This window comes from Ictalurus furcatus, chromosome 21, assembly GCF_023375685.1.
Source record: "Ictalurus furcatus strain D&B chromosome 21, Billie_1.0, whole genome shotgun sequence".
Lineage (NCBI taxonomy): Eukaryota > Metazoa > Chordata > Actinopteri > Siluriformes > Ictaluridae > Ictalurus > Ictalurus furcatus.
The window spans coordinates 21844929-21864790 of record NC_071275.1 but is presented as its reverse complement, the minus strand read 5'-3'; the positions used below and the strand labels follow the sequence as shown (position 1 = coordinate 21864790).

General features: G+C 46.8%; 1 protein-coding gene across 5 annotated transcripts in view; it reads left to right on the top strand.

Moving 5' to 3' along the window:
- The window catches only part of ampd2a (adenosine monophosphate deaminase 2a), a 27505-nt gene that overhangs the window by 3435 nt on the left and 4208 nt on the right, over positions 1-19862 (top strand). For 2 of the 5 annotated variants that reach the window (XM_053652762.1, XM_053652766.1), the window contains exons 4-17: positions 3576-3706; positions 5490-5558; positions 6814-6928; positions 7031-7211; positions 7339-7474; positions 7594-7680; positions 7883-8012; positions 8409-8603; positions 16670-16801; positions 16925-17088; positions 17315-17441; positions 17616-17779; positions 17897-18017; positions 18169-18342. In XM_053652762.1, coding sequence (XP_053508737.1) covers positions 3576-3706; positions 5490-5558; positions 6814-6928; positions 7031-7211; positions 7339-7474; positions 7594-7680; positions 7883-8012; positions 8409-8603; positions 16670-16801; positions 16925-17088; positions 17315-17441; positions 17616-17779; positions 17897-18017; positions 18169-18342 — 1926 coding nt within the window. The remainder of the gene's footprint in view (positions 1-3575; positions 3707-5489; positions 5559-6813; positions 6929-7030; positions 7212-7338; positions 7475-7593; positions 7681-7882; positions 8013-8408; positions 8604-16669; positions 16802-16924; positions 17089-17314; positions 17442-17615; positions 17780-17896; positions 18018-18168; positions 18343-19862) is intronic. The other 3 variants (XM_053652767.1, XM_053652768.1, XM_053652763.1) reach the window with 3 other exon arrangements.

The window sequence follows — 19862 nt, the reverse complement described above, 5'->3', positions numbered from 1 at the left end:
CTGTTAGGTAAAAATTTATCTTGCTACGGAAACAACAAGCAAAAATCAGCGGTCTAAACAATACCGGCGCGATGACCCTGTTTCTCCCTTGATGACGGTGCTGGAGCAAAGCCGAAAGGTCGTCCAGCGCCCGATGCAAAACGGGATACTCGACGCCAATACGATCACACGAATTGGAACCTGGAACGTGCGAACGTTGTACCAGTGTGGGAGACTGGAGCAGCTTCTGCACGAATTCGACAGTTACTGGCTTGACATTCTTGGTGTCAGCGAAATGAGGTGGACGGGTAATGGAAAAATGACAAGCGACGGGAAGATCGTCCTGTATTCGGGAGCCAAAGAACATCATGTGCACGGTGTCGGGATGGTCCTGAGTAAAACCGCGGCACAGGCACTCGTTGGATGGAAACCGATCAGTGATCGCATCCTTACCGCCCGATTTCAGTCTCGCCATGCTAAAATTACTGTTATTCAAGTCTACGCACCGACAAATGAGGCAGATGATGAAGAGAAGGACGCCTTCTACGACCAGCTGCAAGACACAATCGCGGTTGTCCCCAACCATGACATAAAGATCCTCCTTGGCGACATGAATGCGCAACTCAGCAGCGACCGTCAGGGCTGGGAAAACGTGATCGGACCTCATGGATCGGCAGCAGTAACGAATGATAATGGAGAGTGTCTCCTATCCCTATGCAATCTTAACAACCTTTGCATCGGGAATACATATTTCATTCACAAACGGATTCACAAAAAGACGTGGCGGTCACCAGATGGGGCCACTCACAATGAAATCGACTGTGTATGCATCCATCGACGGTGGCGCTCGGCTTTACGTGACGTACGGGTTTTTCACGGTGCCGACGTCGGATCTGATCACCACTTGCTTGTGACCTCAATCCGACTAAAATTGAAAAGAGTGGCCGGACACAACACCGTTCGGTCATTTGCCTCCGAGAAATTGAAGGACCTCGTGAACGCCGAGCACTTCCACACTGAACTCGCTAACCGATTCCAGATTCTTGACAACTCGGCCAGCATCGAAGAACAATGGGCACAGATCAAGGATGCTGCCATTGAGATGGCAGAGAGAACGATTGGTCGATGGCGTGGAACGCAGGGAGAACGGTGGATTCAGGACCGGACATGGTCGTTGCTCGATGAAAGACGGGTCAAGAAACGTCAGCGCGATCAAGCAAAGACCGAAGAGGAGCGAAATGAAGCATCGCAGGCGTACCGAGAACTCGACCGCAGGGTCAAGAGGAGTTGCCGAGCAGACAAGAAGGACTGGCTGGACCGGAAGGGCACTGAAGCACAAGTGGCTGCGGACCAGGGTGACAGCAGGACTCTGTTTCGTGTGGTCAGAGACCTCACTCGGGCCCGAAGCGGTTCCACTGGGCCGATAAGGGATACAACCGGCAGGATGCTAGTTAGCAAAGAAGAGCAGGACGCGCGTTGGGTGGAACATTTCAAAAACACCCTAAACCAGCCGGCTCCTGTGGCCACGCACGACTTTACAGTCTTTCCTCCTCCCTATGAGCTGGAAGTGGACATGAGCGACATCATGGATGCTGAGGTCGCTGCAGCGATTCATCATCTGAAAAACAACAAAGCACCTGGTCTTGACCAAATCTCGGCAGAAATGCTGAAAGCGGGTGGTGATGAAGTTGTACGGGTGCTCACTACGCTGCTCAATGACTGCTGGCACATGGAACGTGTCCCAAATGACTGGAGACAGGGTGTCATCATCAAATTACCTAAGAAAGGTAATCTCGCAGACTGTAACAATTGGAGAGGCATCACCCTTCTGTCTGTCCCAGGCAAGGTTTTTTGTCTCGTCCTCCTCAAACGGATACTGCGAGCAGTCGATCAGTCTCTACGGGACGAACAGGCCGGGTTTAGAAGCGGTCGGTCGTGCACTGAACAAATCTTTGCTCTTCGAAACATCATTGAACAAAGCTCCGAATATCAGAAACCGCTCTTGGTCAACTTTATAGACTTTAAGAAGGCGTTTGACAGTGTCCACCGGAAATCGCTTTGGAACATCGCACGGCTATATGGCATTCCACAGCGGTTTATCGCCATTTTCCAGAACTTACATCAGGATTCTAGCTGTTGCATCCGGACGGACACAGGTCATACTGCCTTTTTCACCATCGAGACCGGAGTTAGACAGGGCTGCATTCTTTCACCATTCTTTTTCCTCATGATGATGGACTTCGTCATGCGACGAGCACTAACACAGCCAGCGTCTGGAATTCCGTGGACAGGCCAGGGACGCCTGACCGACCTGGAATTTGCCGACGATATTGTGCTATTGGCGCAGAATGGGAAAGTTTTACAGGAGATGACCACTAGCCTGGAGCACGAAGCAGCCAAAGTTGGGTTACGGATCAGCACTGACAAGACCAACGTCATGGCGGTCGGCCGGATGACGCCGGTGCGGATCACGGTGAGCAATCAGCTGATCGAAGAAGTCAAACAGTTTACCTACCTTGGCAGCATTGTGGCTGCGGATGGTGGGACTAATGCGGATGTCAATCGCAGAATCGGCAGAGCATTTGCAGTCTTCCAACAGCTACAGCCGATTTGGGCTAGGCGAACTATCCACACCAACAACAAACTTCGCCTGTTTAATAGCATCATCATCCCAACCGCCATCTATGTATCTGAAACTTGGACGAGCTCGAGGGCAGTCATCCACAAGCTGAATGTGTTTCAGCAACGATGCCTGAGAAGAATACTCAGTGTATCATACCGTGATCGTATTTCAAATGAAGAAATTCTAAGAAGAACAAACTCCCGCAGCCTGGCAGAAATGGTCGTAGAGCGAAGAATGCGCTTTGCAGGACACATTCTACGGATGTCTGACCACCGCCACGCAAAGATCACGCTGCGCTGGACGCCGCCACGGGGGAAGAGAAAAGTAGGGCGGCCGCATAATACATGGCGACAAACATTCATGGAAGATCTACGAACGCTCGACGTCAAGTGGGAAGATGTGGAAATCGACGCTGCCGACCGAGCCCGCTGGCGAATGCTTGTTGCCCGATGCGCCCCGCTGCGCAGACGGAACTAACTAACTACTACTGTTAGGGTTTATGAGGTTTCTGTTAGGATTTATGAGGTTTCTGTTAGTTAGGGTTTATGAGGTTTCTGTTAGGGTTTATGAGGTTTCTGTTAGTTAGGGTTTGTGAGGTTTCTGTTAGTTAGGGTTTATGAGGTTTCTGTTAGTTAGGGTTTATGAGGTTTCTGTTAGGGTTTATGAGGTTTCTGTTAGGGTTTATGAGGTTTCTGTTAGAGTTTGAGGTTTCTGTTAGGGTTTATGAGGTTTCTGTTAGTTAGGGTTTATGAGGTTTATGTTAGTTAGGGTTTAAGTGTAAAGATACACACACTCAGGAGTGTGAGTAGGTTTAATTTATTTTTTATATCACAGGATTTTTCATGTACAGGAAATTCCAAGTGGCTCCTATGAACAAATAAATCTGTGTATCAAGCTTGGTAAATGAGGTGTGTCCGTGTTTCACGCTGTCCTGTGTGTTTGTGTGTGTGTGTGTGTGTGTGTGTGTGTGTAGGAGCTGTTGGCCCGCTCTCTGGTGGATGGGGAAGTTCGGAGTGCTCCATATGAGTTTCCAGAGGACACACCCATTGAGCAGCTAGAGGAGAAACGACACCGACTGGAGAGACAGATCAGCCAAGACATCAGGTGTGTGTGTGTGTGTGTGTGTTTGTGTTGATATTGAACACCATTTAACATTAAACACTGTTAAAAAATGTTTTATTAAAACACTAACACTGAATACGGGGTAACGGTGAACACAAGGTAACATGAACACAAGGTAACATGAACACGGGGTAACGGTGAACACGGGGTAACGGTGAACACGGGTTAATGGTGAACATGGGGTAACGGTGAACACAGGTTAACGGTGAACACAGGGTAATGAGAATACGGGGTAACGAGAACACAGGGTAACATGAACACGGGGTAACGGTGAACATGGGGTAATGGTGAACACGAGGTAACGTGAATACAGAGTAACAGTGAACACGGGGTAACCCATGAACACGGGGTAATGTGAACACGGGGTAATGTGAACACAGGGTAACATGAACACAGGGTAACGGTGAACATGGGGTAACGTGAATACAGAGTAATGGTGAACAGAGGGTAACATGAATACAGAGTAATGGTGAACACAGGGTAACGGTGAACATGGGGTAACGTGAATACAGAGTAATGGTGAACAGAGGGTAACGTGAATACAGAGTAATGGTGAACACGGGTAACGGTGAACACGGGATAACGTGAGTACAGAGTAACGGTGAACACAGGGTAACGTGCACACGGGGTAAGGTGAACACGGGGTAACGGTGAACACGGGGTAACGTGAACACAGGGTAACATGAACACAGGGTAACGGTGAACATGGGGTAACGTGAACACGGGGTAATGTGAACACAGGGTAACATGAACACAGGGTAACGGTGAACATGGGGTAACGTGAATACAGAGTAATGGTGAACAGAGGGTAACATGAATACAGAGTAATGGTGAACACGGGGTAACGGTGAACACAGGATAACGTGAACACGGGGTAACGGTGAACACGGGGTAACGGTGAACACGGGGTAACGTGAACACAGGGTAACGGTGAACACAGGGTAACGTGCACACGGGGTAACGTGCACACGGGGTAAGGTGAACACGGGGTAACGGTGAACACATGGCAGGTTGAGGATTTATACTGAGTAGTGCTCCAGAACTGTTACTTGTGGGCGTGGCCTTTCCACCTTTTAAATCTTGATAAGTGGTAGAAGCCGTTTACTGTAATGTATCTACTTCATAGAAAATGGAAGGTTTGAATGAAGATTTTTGGGTCTGTGTCAAACAGGAAAGGTGTTCACGTGTCAGTGTCTGAATGCAGGATAACTTTAATTATATAATTTTATATCAAATTCAATTATCTGATAAATCATCACACTGATGTATGGGGTCATCAACCCACCCCAGCCCACGTACCCTCCAGCCCACGTACCCCCAGAACATGTACCCCCCAGCCAGCTCACGTACCCCCAGCCCACATACCCCCCCGTCCACGTACTCCCAGAACACGTACCCCCCAGACCGTACCCCCCAGCCCACGTACACCCAGCCCACGTACCCCTAGAACATGTACTCCCCAGCCAGCCCACGTACCCCCAGCCCACGTACGCCCCCGTCCACGTACCCCCAGCCCACGTACCCCAAGCCCTCATACCCCCACCCCCACAGTGTTGTTTACAGTTTATTTGGTAGATCTTATGTGTCACTGTAATGTGTTCGAACTGCAAAGCAGCAAATTAATAATGGCAAAATGATTAACCCTCTTCCCTGATCGTGTGTGTGTGTGTATGTGTGTGTATGTTTGTTCCCCTCCTTTCCATACTAATATTTTGCTTGGGCCGCTCACCCCCCTCCCCTTCCCCCTCACTCCCCACTGCTTCAGGCTTGAGCCAGAGATTCTGCTGAGAGCCAAACAGGACTTCCTGAAAACTGACAGCTCTGCTGACCTGCAGTGAGTTAATGTTCCTCTTTCTCTCTGTCTCTTTTTCTGTCTCTCTGTCTCTGTCACTCTCTGTATTCTGTCTGTAGTAGCTTCATTACCATAACCATATTAACCACAGGCAATTTATTTAAGACTGCAAAGGAAAAATGACTTTGATTAATGAATTAATTTCTAAGAGCCACCACTGGAACCATTTGTTTAGTCCGCTTTGGACATAGCCGTCTACAGAACATTACAAAGCCAGTGCACATGAAGCAACATGAGCAGCAGTTTGAAAAGATGCAGTTGGCTGGCTTCATGCATCTCACAGAAAGAGTGAGATAGCCTTCATCCTCCCCGGTTAGTAACTGTCTTATGATAGGGGAGAGCTGGCTGTCTGTTGGAATTGGCCACGTCTAAATTAGGGAGAAAATCAGGGGGGGAGAAAAAAAGCAGTTCTGCTCATAGCGCTGATTCCCCTGTGTTAGAAAGGACACAGATTGGTAATTATGTAAGTAACAGGTTTTATGAACCCCAGATAACCACTTGGGGTCGTGAGAATCACCTGGATAACGTGTGCCAGTAATGTCATGAGGAAAAGGACTCTTCACTTTTGACTAACCAGAAAGGAGCCTAGAGATGCCTGCTGCACTCACACCACTGTGAAGGGCAGTGGAGAACCTGGAGAACCTGGAGGAATGTGCAAGTTAGCACAGACTTCTTGTTATAGCACACCTCTAAGTACAGCCCATGAGGAGAAGATGCTCCTTGTAGTGCGTGAGCGTCCAGCACATCTATAGATCCTGAAGACCAGCTTCTCTCTTCCTCCAGATGAGCTGTGTCAGTGAGGCTAACTGTGGATGGGTAAAGTGAAGGGAGTCGGTGCAACAGAACCAGTAAGATGATCCCGAAGGCAAGATTGACCATATTAATTCCAGCTGGTTGATGTGTTCCATGCATTTGTGAAGACTGTGGGCATGATACTGGTGTCTGGAACCAACGCTTTTTCCTATTCAAGGGTTCTTTGCTGGTGAAGAGTGACGCCGGTACACAGGACAGATCCTCAAGGCTGATTTGCACACTGCTGTCTGTTAATCCACTGCCAAGAAAACTTGTATTTAATTGTATTTAAACACAGCTGTGCACACACACACACACACACACATACACTACACTGAACACACACACGCAGAGTAAATGATAACAGTGTAATAACTGATACAGTGACGTTCCTCTGACGTATCTCATCTAATATTTACAACTTCTCTATGTCTCTATCTGTCAGGAGTCTGAGAGAGAAGGATGAGGTGATGGTGGATCATCATGAGCTTCAGGAGAAAGAGACATTGATAGAGAGACAGTTTCAGCGCGTCACCATCTCCGGAGAGGAGAAGTGTGGGGTACTACATTACCCATCATCCCCCTCTCACCATAATGCATTACCCATCATCCCCCTCTCACTCTGTGTGTGTGTGTGTGTGTGTGTGTGTGTGTGTGTGTAGGTGCCATTTTCTGACTTGGCTGACTCAGCGGTGTGTATCATTAAGGCGTTGTTTATTAGACAGAAGTACATGTGTGTGTCAATGCAGGACTTCTGCAGCACCACCTCCCGCCTGCTGCAGCAGCTCTCTCACACACACACACAGCACTGTAGCTTCAACAAGGACATGCCTGAGAGTGGAGGTACACACACACACACACACACACACACACACACACACACACACACACACACTCTGAGTGGGCAGATTCAGCCCCACACATACCTCACACTGCCACTGTATATGACCCATGTGTGTGTGTGTGTTAGATGCCCTGATGCCCCCCCCGGTGTCAGAGAGACATCCATATGAGGGGCAGGAGTTTACCATTCTGCCCCCTGACCTCGGCTACAGCTGCAGCATTGAACATGGCATTGTGCACGTCTACACATCCCCCACACACAGGTACGTCACACTGACTGTGTGTGTGAATGTGTGAATGTGTACACACCTGACCTTGTCTCCCTGTCTGTCTTGGGTGTGTGTGTGTGTGTGTGTGTGTGTGTGTGTGTGTGTGTTTGCAGTACAGAGTTGGACCTTCCGTATCCGGACCTGCAGGAGTTTATCACTGATATGAACTTTATGATGGCACTTATCATCAATGGCCCAGTGTGAGTTTGTCTCACACACACACACACACACACACACACACACAGCCCATGATAAACACATACAGACATATAATTTGCTTGGTGTGAATCGGATTCAGTGAGGCCCACAATGGGAATTACAACATGACATACCTGTGTGATGTAATGACACAGAGACTCAGACAGGTAGCTGCACCCCTGACCTCTGACCTCTGTGCTACAGAAAGTCTTTTTGTTACCGGCGGCTGCAGTACCTCAGCTCTAAGTTCCAGATGCACATCCTGCTTAACGAGATGAAGGAACTTGCTGCTCAGAAACAGGTTCCTCATCGAGACTTCTACAACATTCGCAAGGTGTATACACACACACACACACACCATAAAGAGACTTTTATGTAACTGAGTTCACTCTAACAGTGAGTGTTAAAAGTGTTATAGGAAACTTTCAGCATATAATTTGAAATAATAATAATAAAAAAATAATAAATAGTTAATTTTAAATATTGTGTTGTTTTCAAGAGGAAATAAATGGGATAGAGTTTAAAGTAACCTTTAAAACTTTAAACTGTTAACTTTTTTTTAAGAATTCTTCTTAAAGCAATTTAAATACAAATAAAATATTTAATAGAATTATAGGGTTTTTTTCTCCTTTTTTCTTCTTTGTATCTGTTTTTTCTTGGTGTCTGTCCCCCTGTCTGTCCCCCTGTTTCCCTGTCTGTCCCTCTGTCTGTCCCTCTGTCTGTCCTGCAGGTAGACACACACATCCATGCCTCATCCTGTATGAATCAGAAACACCTGCTGCGCTTTATAAAGCGAGCCATGAAAAAGTACCCAGATGAGGTGGTGCACATGGAGGGTGGGCGTGGCCAAACACTGACTGAGGTCTTCCACAACATGAACCTGACGGCCTACGACCTGAGCGTGGACACACTTGACATGCATGCGGTGGGTGTGTTAGGGTCAGAACCTTCCAGAAAGAGCTACACTACACTGAACACACACTACACTGAACACACACACACTACACTGAACACACACTACACTGAACACACACTACACTACACTGAACACACACTACACTACACTGAACACACACACACTACATTGAACACACACACACTACACTGAAAACACACTACACTGAACACACACACACACACTACACTGAACACACACTACACTGAACACACACTACACTGAACACACACTACACTGAAAACACACTACACTGAAAACACACTACACTGAACACATACTACACTGAAAACACACTACACTGAGCACACACACACACTACACTGAACACACACTACACTGAAAACACACTACACTGAGCACACACACACTACACTGAGCACACACACACACTACACTGAACACACACTACACTGAAAACACTACACTGAGCACACACACACTACACTGAACACACACACACTACACTGAACACACACTACACTGAAAACACACTACACTGAGCACACACACACACTACACTGAACACACACTACACTGAACACACACTACACTGAGCACACACACACACTACACTGAGCACACACACTGAACACACACTACACTGAGCACACACACACACTACACTGAGCACACACACACACACACACTACACTGAGCACACACACTACACTGAGCACACACACTACACTGAGCACACACACACACACACACACTACACTGAGCACACACACACACACTACACTAAGCACACACACACACACACACACACACACACTACACTGAGCGCACACACACACTACACTGAGCACACACACTACACTGAGCACACACACACACACTACACTGAGCACACACACACTACACTGAGCACACACTCACTACACTGAGCACACACACACACACACTACACTGAGCACACACACACACACTACACTGAGCACACACACACACACACTACACTGAGCACACACACACACTACACTGAGCACACACACACACTACACTGAGCACACACTCACTACACTGAGCACACACACACACACACTACACTGAGCGCACACACACACACTACACTGAGCACACACACACACACACTACACTGAGCACACACACACACTACACTGAGCACACACACACACACACTACACTGAGCACACACACACACACTACACTGAGCACACACACACACACACACACACACTACACACACACACACACACACACACACACTACACTGAGCACACACTACACTGAGCACACACACACTACACTGAACACACACACACACACTACACTGAACACACACACACACACACACACACACACTACACACACACACACACACACACACACACACACTACACTGAGCACACACTACACTGAGCACACACACACTACACTGAACACACACACTACACTGAACACACACACACACACACACACACTACACTGAACACACACACACACACTACACTGAACACACACACACACACACACACACTACACTGAACACACACACACACTACACTGAACACACACACACACACACACACACACTACACTGAACACACACACAAACACACTACACTGAACACACACACACTACACTGAACACACACACACTCTACACTGAGCACACACACACACACACTACACTGAACACACACACACACACTACACTGAGCGCACACACACACACACTACACTGAGCGCACACACACACACACTACACTGAGCACACACACACACACACACTACACTGAGCACACACACACTACACTGAGCACACACACACTACACTGAGCACACACACACACACTACACTGAGCACACACTCACTACACTGAGCACACACACACACACACTACACTGAGCACACACACACACTACACTGAGCACACACACACACACTACACTGAGCACACACACACACACACACACACACACACTACACACACACACACACACACACTACACTGAGCACACACACACTACACTGAGCACACACACACTACACTGAGCACACACACACACACACTACACTGAGCACACACACACTACACTGAGCACACACTCACTACACTGAGCACACACACACACACACTACACTGAGCACACACACACACACACTACACTGAGCACACACACACACACACTACACTGAGCACACACACACACACTACACTGAGCACACACACACACACACACACACACACTACACACACACACACACACACTACACTGAGCACACACTACACTGAGCACACACACACACTACACTGAACACACACACACACACTACACTGAACACACACACTACACTGAACACACACACACACACTACACTGAACACACACACACACACACACACACACACTACACTGAACACACACACAAACACACTACACTGAACACACACACACACACTACACTGAGCACACACACACACACACTACACTGAGCACACACACACTACACTGAGCACACACACACTACACTGAACACACACACACACACACACTACACTGAGCACACACACACACTACACTGAGCACACACACACACACTACACTGAGCACACACACACACACACACACTACACACACACACACACACACACACACTACACTGAGCACACACTACACTGAGCACGCACACACTACACTGAGCACACACACACTACACTGAGCACACACACACACACTACACTGAGCACACACACACTACACTGAGCACACACTCACTACACTGAGCACACACACACACACACTACACTGAGCACACACACACACTACACTGAGCACACACACACACACTACACTGAGCACACACACACACACTACACACACACACTACACTGAGCACACACTACACTGAGCGCACACACACACTACACTGAACACACACACACACACTACACTGAACACACACACACACACACTACACTGAACACACACACACACTACACTGAACACACACACACACACACACACACACTACACTGAACACACACACAAACACACTACACTGAACACACACACACTACACTGAACACACACACACACACTACACTGAGCACACACACACACACACTACACTGAGCACACACACACTACACTGAGCACACACACACTACACTGAACACACACACACACACACACTACACTGAACACACACACACTACACTGAACACACACACACACACTACACTGAACACACACACACACACACACACACTACACTGAGCACACACACACTACACTGAGCACACACACACTACACTGAGCACACACACACTACACTGAGCACACACACGCACACACACACACACACACTACACTGAGCACACACACACTACACTGAGCGCACACACACACACTACACTGAACACACACACACACACTACACTGAACACACACACACACTACACTGAACACACACACACTACACTGAGCACACACACACTACACTGAGCACACACACACTACACTGAGCACACACACACACACACTACACTGAGCACACACACACTACACTGAGCACACACACACACACACACTACACTGAGCACACACACACACACACACTACACTGAGCACACACACACTACACTGAGCACACACACACACTACACTGAACACACACACACACACACACTACACTGAGCACACACACACTACACTGAGCACACACACTACACTGAACACACACACACACACACACTACACTGAACACACACACACACACACACTACACTGAACACACACACACACACACACACACTACACTGAACACACACACACACACACTACACTGAGCACACACACACACACACACACTATACTGAGCACACACACACTACACTGAGCACACACACGCACACACACACACACACTACACTGAGCACACACACACACTACACTGAACAGACACACACACACACTACACTGAGCACACACACACACACACTACACTGAGCACACACACACACACACACACACACTACACTGAGCACACACACACACACACACTACACTGAGCACACACACACACACACTACACTGAGCACACACACACTACACTGAGCACACACACACACACACTACACTGAGCACACACACACTACACTGAGCACACACACACACTACACTGAGCACACACACACACTACACTGAGCACACACACACTACACTGAACACACACACACACACTACACTGAGCACACACACACTACACTGAGCACACACACACTACACTGAACACACACACACACACACACACTACACTGAACACACACACACTACACTGAACACACACACACACTACACTGAACACACACACACACACACACTACACTGAACACACACACACACTACACTGAACACACACACACACTACACTGAACACACACACACACACACTACACTGAACACACACACACACACACACACACACACACACTACACTGAACACACACACACTACACTGAACACACACACACTACACTGAGCACACACACACTACACTGAGCACACACACACACTACACTGAACACACACACTACACTGAACACACACACACACACACACACTACACTGAGCACACACACACACACTACACTGAACACACACACACACACTACACTGAACACACACACACACACTACACTGAACACACACTCTACACTCAGTCCAACGTAACAGAAAATCAGTTTGGTGACAAGTAACACCTCAGCATCTTCTCCTCTACACCTGTTCATTTATCTACATTCTAAATATACAAACATACAAAAAATCTAATCTAAACATTCAAAAGTACACTCCACTGCGACTCATGGCTGTTGTGTTGACGGGTGAAGAAAGCTGGATAACCGTCAGGCAGCAAATCCCGGACAATTACAACATTTTAACATAAATATATAGTTAGTGGGTGACAGAAGACATGTCTGTTTTGTGGATTTTGGTTTAGGTGTAAGGAATTAAATAATGGCTTTAAATGGTTTTGATCATTTCAGAACATTTTGTGTATATTCATAGGCAGTGCTGAGGCTGCTTTTAGAGAGGCTTTTATCACGACTACAGGAAGCCATGCAGCGCTTGCCTCTAGACCTGGATTATTTATATTTAACTGCACAAATAGCATTATATTATATCCTAATTACATTAGGAGTCATGCAAGTATAATGAGAAAAAAAACATTATATTGTGCATTCAGAATGTATTCATTCACGTTTTATGATGATGTCATCTTATGGTAAAATGTATGTTTTCATTCCACAATGTACCACTCCACTGACAACACACATTCTTGCACACTTATTAAAAATAAAAACTGAAATACCACATCGATATAAGTATTTAAGGCAGGCCCTTTGCTATGACACTTTAACTCAAGAACATCCTATTTGTCCTTCAGATGTTCAAAACTACAGTGAGGGAAAGAAGTATTTGATCCCCTGCTGATTTTGTACGTTTGCCCACTGACAAAGAAATGATCAGTTTATAATTTTAATGGTAGGTTTATTTGAATAGTAAGATACAGAATAACAACAAGAAAATCCAGAAAAACGCATGTCAAAAATGTTACAAATTGATTTGCATTTTAATGAGGGAAATAAGTATTTGACCCCCTCTCAATCAGAAAGATTTCTGGCTTTCTCCCAGGTGTCTTTTATACAGGTAACGAGCTGAGATTAGGAGCACACTCTTAAAGGGAGTGCTCCTAATCTCAGCTTGTTACCTGTATAAAAGACACCTGTCCACAGAAGCAATCAATCAATCAGATTCCAAACTCTCCACCGTGGCCAAGACCAAAGAGCTCTCCAATGATGTCAGGGACAAGATTGTAGACCTACACAAGTCTGGACTGGGCTACAAGACCATTGCCAAGCAGCTTGGTGAGAAGGTGACAACAGTTGGTGCAATTATTCGCAAATGGAAGAAACACAAAAGAACTGTCAATCTCCCTCGGGCCTGGGGCTCCATGCAAGATCTCGCCTCGTGGAGTTGCAATGATCATGAGAACAGTGAGGAATCAGCCCAGAACTACACGGGAGGATCTTGTCGATGATCTCAAGGCAGCTGGGACCATAGTCACCAAGAAAACAATTGGTAACACACTACGCCGTGAAGGACTGAAATCCTGCAGCGCCCGCAAGGTCCGCCTGCTCAAGAAAGCACATATACATGCCCGTCTGAAGTTTGCCAATGAACATCTGAATGATTCAGAGGACAACTGGGTGAAAGTGTTGTGGTCAGATGAGACCAAAATGGAGCTCTTTGGCATCAACTCAACTCGCCGTGTTTGGAGGAGGAGGAATGCTCCCTATGACCCCAAGAACACCATCCCCACCGTCAAACATGGAGGTGGAAACATTATGCTTTGGGGGTGTTTTTCTGCTAAGGGGACAGGACAACTTCACCGCATCAAAGGGACGATGGACGGGGCCATGTACCGTCAAATCTTGGGTGAGAACCTCCTTCCCTCAGCCAGGGCATTGAAAATGGGTCGTGGATGGGTATTCCAGCATGACAATGACCCAATACACATGGTCAAGGCAACAAAGGAGTGGCTCAAGCAGAAGCACATTAAGGTCATTTTTAACATGCGTTTTTCTGGATTTTTGACATGCGTTTTTCTGGATTTTTTTGTTGTTATTCTGTCTCTCACTGTTCAAATAAACCTACCATTAAAATTATAGAATGATCATTTCTTTGTCAGTGGGCAAACGTACAAAATCAGCAGGGGCTCAAATACTTTTTTCCCTCACTGTATTATCACTTCATCATAAATACTGAACTGAGCATAGATTGGTGAGGGGAAACCAGAAAAGCTGTTGGTACAGGTTTATTGATTTGGTGACAACTGATTCCCTTCATACTGATTTCGATGCACTAGTCGCAGTGGAGTGACGTCAACTCCTCTCTTCGGTTGATTGGCTAGAGGAGGAGCTGTAGTGGACCAATGGTGACACTAAAGCCCATCCTCATTTACATGAAACTTGAACTGAAGCGTTTGGAAAAGCAAGCGGAGAATGTGGAAACAAGCACGAAGGGAAAAACAGCGCGAGCATCCAAAAAAAGAAAACATGATCAGAAAATGTCAGAGAGCACAAAAACAGTAATATAACCAATGAGAACAATTTTGTGTGCGATTCAGAAAACTTTGAATTCATTTTTCAGTTTTGTGCAATATAATTCTGCATGTGTTTTTAAATGTTTGTTTCACGCTTATAATTTTTCAATCCGTGACCGCAATACTTTTGACAGGAAATTGATCCCATACATAAGACAATTTTAATTTAGAGCGTGGATTCTAAATTCATTCGATATGTGCCAACCAGGACCTTCATTGGGCCAGTTCTCCCCTACACCCCTCCCCTAAGCCCCTCCCCTAAGCCCCTCCAGTACACCCCTCCACTACACCTCTCCCCTACGCCCCTCCATTACACCCCTCCTCTAAGCCCCTCCATTACACCCCTCCACTACACCTCTCCCCTACGCCCCTCCCCTACGCCCCTCCACTACACCCCTCCACTACACCCCTCCACTACACCCCTCCCCTACGCCCCTCCACTACACCCCTTCCCTACACCCCTCCACTACACCCCTCCACTACACCTCTCCCCTAAGCCCCTCCAGTACACCCCTCCACTACACCTCTCCCCTACGCCCCTCCATTACACCCCTCCTCTAAGCCCCTCCATTACACCCCTCCTCTAAGCCCCTCCATTACACCCCTCCTCTAAGCCCCTCCATTACACCCCTCCCCTACACCCCTCCCCTACACCCCTCCACTACACCCCTCCACTACACCTCTCCCCTACGCCCCTCCACTACACCCCTCCCCTACACCCCTCCACTACACCCCTCCCCTAAGCCCCTCCATTACACCCCTCCGCTACACTGAATACAGCACACTGCTGTTTCTGTATGTTCATAATACATGTTACACTTCATTATAATAGTAATAATAATAATGATTACTATTATTATTATTATTATTATTATTATTATTTGTGTGTATGTTTACAGGACCGGAATACCTTTCATCGATTTGATAAGTTTAACGCAAAGTACAACCCAATCGGAGAGTCAATACTGCGAGAGATCTTCATCAAAACTGATAACCACATCCAGGGCAAATACTTTGCCCACATCATCAAGGTTGCACCCACACACACACAGACCAATTAGTGCCAGAGGTAGAAAAAAATGCACCATTAACAAACCCCTTTCTGTGTGTGTGTGTGTGTGTGTGTGTGTGTGTGTGTGTGTGTGTGTGTGTAGGAAGTGATGTCAGACCTAGAGGAGAGTAAGTACCAGAATGCCGAGCTGCGTCTGTCTGTTTACGGACGATCGAGAGACGAGTGGGACAAACTGGCTGAATGGGCCGTCACACACTCCGTCTACTCACACAATGTCCGCTGGCTCATCCAGATCCCACGCCTGTAGTACGTACACACATATACATACACACACACACATACACTCACACACCACTCACACACCACACACACACATATGCACACACATACATTCACACCACACACACACACACACACACACACACAAACACACACACAGTGATTCATCTTTAGTAAGAACTACCACCCACCTGTCTATCTCTCTAACCCTAACCAACCCCACCTGTCTGTCTCTCTGTCTCTCTCTCTGCAGTGATGTGTACCGCAGTAAGAGACAGTTGATGAATTTCCAGCAGATGTTGGAGAACATCTTCCTGCCACTGTTTGAGGTGACAATCAGCCCAAACACACACCCAAAGCTGCACCTGTTCCTGCAGCATGTGAGTCTCTCTCTCTCTCTCTCTCTCTCACACACACACACACACACACACACACACACACACAAATACACAGTGTAATTAACACCGTTATTCAGTCCTGTTCTATATCAGTAATGTACAGTTAATCTGTAACTCCGTAACAGTGTGTGTGTGTGTGTGTGTGTGTGTGTGTAGGTGGTGGGCTTTGACAGTGTTGATGATGAGTCGAAACCAGAGCACCATGTGTTCAGTTTGTACAGCCCTCGACCTGATAACTGGACTGAGGAAGAGAACCCTCCATACTCCTATTACCTTTACTACACCTATGCTAACATGACCGTGCTGAACCACCTGCGCAGGTATACACTAATGCGCATACAGTATAAAACACTGTACATACTGGAGCCCAACTGTGTGTGTAAGCTGACTGGTGTGTGTGTGTGTGTGTGTGTGTGTGTGTGTGTTTGCATGCACAGGAGGCGGGGCTTCAACACTTTTGTGCTGCGACCTCACTGTGGAGAGGCAGGGCCTGTTCACCACCTGGTGTCTGGATTCATGCTGTCGGCCAACATCTCACACGGCCTGATGCTCAGGAAGGTATGTACATGCACTCACACTCACACACACAAACATTAATTTATGGAACAAAATATATTAAGAACTATAAATATTATATACAAGTAGTAGTATTGAAGTTAGGAGCATATTATCAGTGTAGTCACAAATCTGTGTGTGTGTGTGTATTCAGGTCCCTGTGCTGCAGTACCTTTATTACCTGGCGCAGGTGGGCATTGCCATGTCACCCCTCAGCAACAACAGTCTGTTTCTCAGTTACCATAGAAACCCGTTATACGAGTACCTGTCACGTGGCCTCATGGTCTCTCTCTCCACCGATGATCCGCTGCAGTTCCACTTCACCAAGGTAACATCACCTGTACACCTGCAATGAAGACAGCTAGAGGACTTCTAGAATAAGTCTCGGACCTATGTCCTAAATCACGTTTACTAGCTGATATGTCAGTATAACTGTTTACGCTGACAAACACATGGAGGAAACAGAGCTGGATGGACTGTATTTACTGAATAAATATCACAACCCACATTTACACAGACACACACACACACACACACACACACACACATTTATATGCGAGCCTTTTACTTGAATTTAATCTGTTATAGATTACTACATAGTGAAGGTTTAAGTGTTAGTTTGTGAGACTCAGCTAAAGTGCTGCAGCTCCGAGAGCACATCCGTCCTGGATCAGCTAAAATAATGCAACAGAATAAAAGTGTTTAAGTCAGAGGAATCTAGTTAACATGCAAATTATAATGTTGTTTTAAACACCGGTTTTCTTGTAATATTGCTGAAAGGACAAACATTACGGGCGCATGGTGGTTTAGTGGTTAGCACGTTCGCCTCACACCTCCCAGGGTCTGAGATTCGAGTCCCGCCGGGGCCCTGTGTGTGCGGAGTTTGCATGTTCTCCCCGTGCTGTGGGGGTTTCCTCCGGGTACTCCGGTTTCCTCCCCCAGTCCAAAGACATGCACGGTAGGCTGATTGGCGTGTCTAAAGTGTCCGAAGTGTATGAATGGGTGTGTGAGTGTGTATGTGATTGTGCCCTGTGATGGACTGGCACCCTGTCCAGGGTGTACCCCGCCTTGTGCCCCATGCTCCCTGGGATAGTGTAAGGATCCGGCTAGATCCTCACAGGTTGCTCAGGAAAGTTGATATAACTCAGCCGGACACAGAGTGAAAGTGCTATTCTCCGTTTATTACAGTGAAGGATACCATAGAAACGCAGGGTTACAGGTCAGTCATTAGAAGAGGATTTAACCGAGTAAAACATCCCAAAAATGGTACCTTACATGAGACCGTGTGTCAGCACACAATGTCAAGGTCACAGAGAGAGAGAGAGAGCAGGGCGGCGACCACGCCCCTTGACCCCACATGACATCATCATAGCCGATCATTACAATAGGCTCCAGGTTCCCCGTGACCCTGAAAAGGAGTAAGCGGTAGAAGATGGATGGACAAACATTACACAATCAAGGACAGTTTACGAGTACTCGCTTCTGTGTGAGTGCATCTCAGCGAGAGCAGGGTGAAGAATTCCTACTATAACATAATCTGAGCATGTCCTCTAGGAGGCGCTTTTGCATGAACCACACCAGCATGTACTGAAGTACACAGAGAGGAGGAGACAAAAACAACGAATTGTGTGTTTCACTGTTGGAATAATAAATATAAGAGAACACGGACATAATGTTGGTCTATAAAGTGCAAATGAAACCTCATGTTATTAATTATAAATATTAATTAATTAATTAATAAGCTTTTCTGTAGTGTTTAAGTCGTCTGTATCCAACAGTCTGAGCAGCTCTCGTATCCAAGCACTTCCATAGACCTAGTGTTTAAATCCACAATTCTATCAATCACTG